Source organism: Sinocyclocheilus rhinocerous, unplaced genomic scaffold, assembly GCF_001515625.1.
Source record: "Sinocyclocheilus rhinocerous isolate Xijiao unplaced genomic scaffold, SAMN03320098_v1.1 scaffold231, whole genome shotgun sequence".
Classification (NCBI taxonomy): Eukaryota; Metazoa; Chordata; class Actinopteri; order Cypriniformes; family Cyprinidae; genus Sinocyclocheilus; species Sinocyclocheilus rhinocerous.
The window spans coordinates 177,128-183,989 of NW_015640454.1; the positions used below are offsets into that span (position 1 = coordinate 177,128).

The 6,862-nt window shown below is 38.6% G+C and overlaps 1 protein-coding gene across 3 annotated transcripts in view; it reads right to left on the reverse strand.

Moving 5' to 3' along the window:
• Positions 1 to 3,188: 3,188 nt before the first annotated feature.
• Positions 3,189 to 6,862, reverse strand: part of LOC107752936 (noelin-like) — a 39,518-nt gene continuing 35,844 nt past the window's right edge. The window contains exon 6 of one of the 3 annotated variants that reach the window (XM_016569003.1): positions 3,189 to 4,088. In XM_016569003.1, coding sequence (XP_016424489.1) covers positions 3,414 to 4,088 — 675 coding nt within the window. In that variant the 3' untranslated portion in view covers positions 3,189 to 3,413. The remainder of the gene's footprint in view (positions 4,089 to 6,862) is intronic. The other 2 variants (XM_016569005.1, XM_016569004.1) reach the window with 2 other exon arrangements.

Here is a 6,862-nt window from a genome sequence, read left to right on the forward strand (position 1 = left end):
GGAATTAGCAGATTGAAGATTTATTGTTACGCTTTACCGAGAGAGACTGTAAAAACCCACACGAGAGAGATAAGAACGCTCTCTAAATGGAGAAGGAAAGAGAAAAAGAAAGGAAGTGAGAGATTCAGAAGGAAGTGTTTGACTTTTCAGGGCCGTTTCCAGAGAGATGATAGTTTCTTATTCTGAACGTCTAAATGCTTTTTTGCCCAAATCCCATCATATTTTCATCAGGACACGAGGAGTCATTGCCTCAGGTCTCTGCTCACTGCATTACTGCCCATTTCAGTTCCCTTATTAACTTAGAAGGTGAAGCCGTTCCTCTGGAATTTTGATGAAATGGTTTTTCTTTTTTTCTTTTTTTTTCAACATGTGCCTTCTCTCTTTTGCTATTCATTTGGCTCCAGGGATGAAGTATTTCCTAGATAAACAGTACGAAATCTATGGCAGGAATTGATTTTATCCAATAAGAATTATATATATGAAAGATTGACACATAATTAACATTGTTCTAAAATTTTATTTTAATCTGAGATTGATAAATAGTGTATTTCCACAGTTCGCTGTCTTAACATTTGTATCTTAGCATCTTCATTTGGGATGGAATAGTTTTGTTTTTGAAAAAACAAAAAGTAGTGTCCCTTCTAAAATCATTTCTGTTTCTTTAGTGTTTCTGCTCCTTCCATTCCACTCCTGGTAGATGGCAGTGATGTGATTTGTGTAGGTTACCACTTACATTTGGGTAAGAAAGTATCTGCAAAGTATATAATTTTAACATAATTGGAGCCCTCAACAGAAAGGACAAAACCTAGCAATTCTCAGCAGTGTTTTAGTTGAGCTAGCCACTGCTACATTATGCCCCATGTGGGATCATAGCAAGTGCAGCATGTTGTTGTTGTGAAGAGGTTGTTTTAATGATTTTTGGTATCCTACACCATTAACAGATGTCAGGTGTTTGTTAGTGTAATATGTATTTTCACAATGTTGCAACAACATTATGGTGTTGTTAGTGTGTCCTTTTGCAATGTTTTAGGAACCTCATTACCACGTCCAATCTTGTACGTTTTATCCATAGACTGTATAGAAACATGGACGTAGTGTCCGTGACGTCACCCGATGTTGGCATCACTAGAGAGAGCGGGAGGTTGCCATTTGGTTTTACCACATAGATATTCAAATTTGTCAGACATGTGCTTAAAAATATGAAATAGAAAGCCATCATTTTTGATGAGCCATGTTGCGTAACTGGTAGTTGCTAGAACGTTTTTATAAAGTTGTGAAAATTGCAACCAAAATGCAATGTTGCGAAAATGGTTTGTGCCTGCTGGGCTTCGACTGTAGTTAGTTCTGTATAATAACAGTAATAATCAGAATATTTTTCAGACATGAGCTTAAAATAGGAAACAGAAAGCAATAACCTTTGATCATGTTACATAACAAGATACCATGATAAGAACTTTTTAGCAGTTTAATGCAGAAATGTGTTCATGAAATTTAATTCACCCTGTCCTCCGCATCTGTAACAGCAAAATTTAGCTGATGAAGTTTGTCAACCAACATTATATTGCTGGTGAAGGTGATTAATCAAGGTAGTAGTTAAGGTAGCTAAACAGCTTGGTGAGCACAAACCAGCATCCCATTTTGTGCTGGTTTCTTTCAACAAGGAGGGTCCGGGGTGAAACCTTGACCCTATGATGAAACACACTCAGAGATCAATACCGAGTGATGACATCAGGATATAAATCCTCTTTTATTGATAATCATTGTATTGCAGGTACAACACACATCCAGCAAAGCGCAAAAATAATGAAAGCTGGAATTAGCTTCAGCTAATGTATTAGCTTCAGACCGTATGAGCCTTGTTAAAATGATTACATTATATATTAGACTGCTCAATGATGTTATAGTTTCATATTCATATTTTAGATGTCCTCCAAAGTGACTTAGAGACATTTTACATTCTGATATCAATCTTTTTTTTAGTTTTTGTGACAGAAATGTGACTTTCTAACGCCAACAAACTAAAACAAAGACACTGAAGCATCACTCAAGCAGACGGTACTACTGTAAATTACAAAAAACATCAAACTGTAAATCTACAAAAATCAACAATGGGCGTTAAGAAACAAGCCACTCGAAACGTACCAGATATAAACAAGCATCTTTTTTTTTTTTTAATTCCCAGGTTTCTAGAAACTATAACCCTCCTTCCCACCATCCCTGATCCCAAATCTGTCATGTACAGCATCACACAGGTAAACATTCCTTTGAGCACAGCACACCTGTGCATGGAGAAACTGCTCATGCAAAACTAAAGAAATCATTTTACAAGAATTCACCAGCACAGAGACTAAATCGGAGTAAGATTGTACCTGAACCATCTGCTGGTAAAACCGGCACATCTGTTACGTGGAGTTGGTGTATCGTACGTAGCAATCATGATGCAGATGCAGCTGACATCCATTTACAAGCACAACAATGTGAGTATCGGTAGCCTGAAAGGTGATAATCTCACCAGAGAAGGTTTAAAGTCAACATGAAATGATGTGTTTCTGTGTTAACAGGATATTCGACAAGAAAACCATGGGACGAGACTTTTTATCCACTGGGTATTGATTGCGCTGTTAAATATGACCAAAATGATGGATATGTTCAATTGAGGAGCTGAAAAATAAGAGTTCTTGATGATGTCATCCAAAAAGGAAGGTCGTTTTAGAGGCGGAGCAAGTTACGGTAATTGTGCATATTAAGACCAGGAATGTGTGATTTCATGTTGACTTTAATAGCACGCTTTGGTCTGTTCTCAGGTGCTACATACATGTAGGTCATTATAAAATACCATGATATGGTCCCCATCTAGAGAACTTAATCACAGAGACGTTCAAGTAAAATCTCACAAGAGCCTTTTGAACAAGCTTTCAACAGTCAGCGCCTTCAGCCAATCACATTTTTTCATATTACCTCTAGAAATGAGCTCTGCAAAGCATACAATTTGGACTTAGGATATTGCACAGACTGGTAAGCCGTCCATGTTAGTTTGCCAAGTGAAGCACCATCAGTTTTCCTGCACACGCTCCGTTTATGAGGTTGAGTGTGGGCTGCTAGTCTGTAACTAATCCCAACGTTCTCTTCATTTCAGTGTGCAGAAAAGCATGAATAAAAAGTCTTTTTAGTGCTTCTGGAAAACATCTGATCAGACTGTGTCCTATAAAGTAAAGTCCTTTTGTAAAAAAAGAAAGGCGTGGCTTTGTTTATTTAATTTTTTTTGGCATCTGTTTATGATTTTGTGTTCTATGTTCCATCCACATGTCTATTGTTCAGGTTTAGTTTTCATTCAGCATAGCATTTTTGTAACAATCTGTTGAAGAACATTCCTAAAGATTGTCTTCAGATACTCCCAACCAAATCCTCCAAGGTTACAGTTGCTCCGAGCGGATGACGTGGAAAAGCGTAACATTGTACAGGACCTGATGTCCGTTATTCCAAGCGTACAGTGCGCGATCTCGTGGGTTATAGTCCAGCATAGAGATGTGCGAGTACTTGTTCTGCAGAACGATATCGATGTATTCGTATGTCGAGGAGTTGGTCTGGTAGGCGTAATAGACTTTCGTCCCTCCCGAGTAGCCGTTGGTCACGTAGAGCGTCCCGCAAATCATAAACGACTCCCCGGCACTGCGCCTCGGGTGATTGGTCGTCCAGGTCTGGATTATATGCAGGGTGAGAGGGTGGAGCTTGCTGATGACGATGTTCCCCGCGTTCTGATTGGTGGCGTAGATGGCCCAGAGCCCGCCCTCGTCCACCATGAGGTCGATGTCGGAGTGTCCGCCCCAGGCGTAGTGGTAGGTGTTGCTGAAGCCCGCATTGTCCAGACGCTGAGATTTACTTATGGTGGACGTCTTGAAGTCAAACTTGATGATCATGTTGCTCTGGAACTTGTTAAAATAAATGGAGCCATTGTACACCACCTGACCCGTCCCGGACCAAGGGTGCGGCAGCCGGTGAGACGTGAAGTTATCCGACGTCATAAAGTCCGCCATTGACTTGTACTCCCGCACAAAGCGGTTGTTATGGTAACCGTCCATGTACCACACCTGGACAGAAGCGAGAGAGTAGGTGATTAATATAAATGACTATCAATAAGAGGAATTGAGTTAATGAGACACATCCCTGTAGCACAAGTATGTTGACCAGATGTGCATTAGTTTTCATTTGGAGGATGACGTTTTTAGCATTTGCTTACAGTATGTCTGCCGAAACATTCCCTGTCGGATGTTCACACAACATGCAGCAGATGTTTGTCAAAATGTATATTGAATCTAATCTTTTTAAGATGTTCATCAGGGTTGTGCTCCATTTTGAATTGAATTTGAATTAGAATTAAACGTGGTAGCAAACAGGAACTTGAATTTAAATTCAGATTTGAACTTTGAATGTTGGCTTGACAAAGTCTTGTTTGAAAATTTTGTAGTTTAAAAAACCTTGAAGTTTGTAGGTAAAAAGGTGAATGGATGGATTGATGGATAGATGGATGGATGGATAGATAGATGGATAGGCAGATAGATAGAAGTACTGAAGGTTAAACTACAGACTAAACCTTTCAACGATCAATCGAAGTGGGTCAAGTTGTTCTTTATTTTGCCGGTGCTTGCATTTGATTTTTTGGTTCTGGCATGAATTTGCCAGCACAGCAGGACATGTTCAGCGAGGTCTTAATTAAATTCCAGACTGAAGGTGTCCATCCTTCCCTGGCTGTGGCAGAACGCAGGCGGCGAAAACTGACAGCCAGGAAGTTGCTGTGTGCCAGGCATTACGAACCCTATGGGGATAATTCCAGATAATTCCGGATAAAAGCGACTCTCCGTGGAGAATTCCCAGCATGGCTGGGGCTTCTGTCTCTCGGTGAGCGAATGGAAAGGTAGAGCAGACACGCTTATGGAATATTCCAGAGCCTTGCAGCCCAGCGGGACGTCTTTGTGCTCTCTATAGGAGGCACGAGGCAGTAAACAACATCTACTGTATATATCAACATACACACTCACTCTCTCTTCTGCATGTTTGAACATACTGCACAACATTTACCTCTTTTGAAATCCACATTTGTTCACTGCATGACGGTAGCAATAACATTTGATTAGATTTCACTGTGTTTTAACAGCTTTTTTCACAATATAAACTGTTCCAAAGCAGCTTTACACATAACAGTGTGGTAATACTCTCAGTGAGCGAGTCCTGGACAGAGGTGGCGACTATAAAATCCCCAAAAGTAGAAGGAAGTGCCAAGAATCAGCTGAGGGCACTCATCATTTGGCCAACACCAAAATAACACCATAAACCATTTTTTTTCCCCAACAGATGTTTTTTCGGGCCAGGATCTGATCAGCTTTCCATGTAAAACTTTGGGTTTGTGTTGTATAGTTGGCAAAGAGAGAAAATATAGCCAGTATACAGTTCAAAAGTTGTTCTTTAAATTATTATATATTTTTTAAAATAGTAATTTATGATAAAAAATACAGTAAATCAGTAATATTTTGAAATCTTATTATGATTTTAAAATCACTGTTTTCTATTTTAATATATATTCAAATGTAATTTATTCCTGTGATAAACAAGCTGAATTTTTAGCATCATTACTCCAATTTTCAGTGTCACATAATCATTCAAAAATCATTCTAATATGCTGATTGGCTGCTCAAGAAACATTGTGTTGAAAATGTCGTGCTGCTTAATATTTTTATGGAAAATTTGTGTGAGAAATATTACCTTGGCAATTAGCTGAAATATGGATGATGGATGGATAGACAGATGGATGGATGCTTTGAATAGAAAGTTCAAAAGAAAAGCATTTATATGAAATATAAATTTTTGTAAAATTCTGCATGTCTTTACTGTCACCTTTGATCAATTTAATGTATCCTTAATGAAAAAAGTATTGATTTATTAGGCATCACTTTTTTATAATGTACAAAAAATAGACCTATTCATTTTGAGATCTATCATTTAATTTTTATTTCAATAGATTGCTTTAGTGAGTCCAATGTCAATCATTAAATTCTAATAAAATCTGCTTTGCAGAGACAAGTATGTAAAACACAGTAAATAATCCTCTCTGATAATCATATACATGCAATATAAATATTAGCTTGTCCTTTGAAATATGGATGCCAGGACTCTTTTTTTTTTTTTTTTGATCTGTAAAGCTTCTGGTAGCATTGCTATTTTTAGTATCAGGCCACAAAATACCTTTATAGTCAGAAGTTGGAAATCAAATAGGAATATGATCAGAATATAGAACACAGGATTAATATTTGACAATATTCTGGTCGGTCACAGGGCGTTTGTTCGGGCTTTAATTTAATGCTCACACAGAGCATGAATGCTGCTCCATCTCTACTTGGTATCTCTGACAGCAACACGCTACTCTGCCAAAGCTTTTCATCTTTGAAGAGCCAAAAACTGCTCTGAGATATTGCTTATTGTTCCCTCCCACACATACACACCTCTCTCTCTCTCTCTCTCTCTCTCTCTCTCTCTCTCTCTCTCCCCTCTCTCTCTCTCTCACACATACACCCCACTGTCTCAAGAGTGTCTGTATTGCTATAAAGCAGTGTTCTCCAACCCAAAGTGTGAGAAAAACAGAATAAGAGGGAGGGGGAAAGCGCTAAAACCAGGTCTGTGGGTGAATATGAAGGTTATATGTTCACCAGCCTGATTTATAATTGCTCTACTGCGTTTATGGGGTTTGGAGGGACTATCTTGTGCAAGGCATCACTTTAATGCGGTTTTGGGTTTGTAATTGTGTATTTTGTGGTGAAAGTGTGTTGTTTCTAAATCAAAGATCTAATATGAGTGTTTCCAGTGGGCTCTA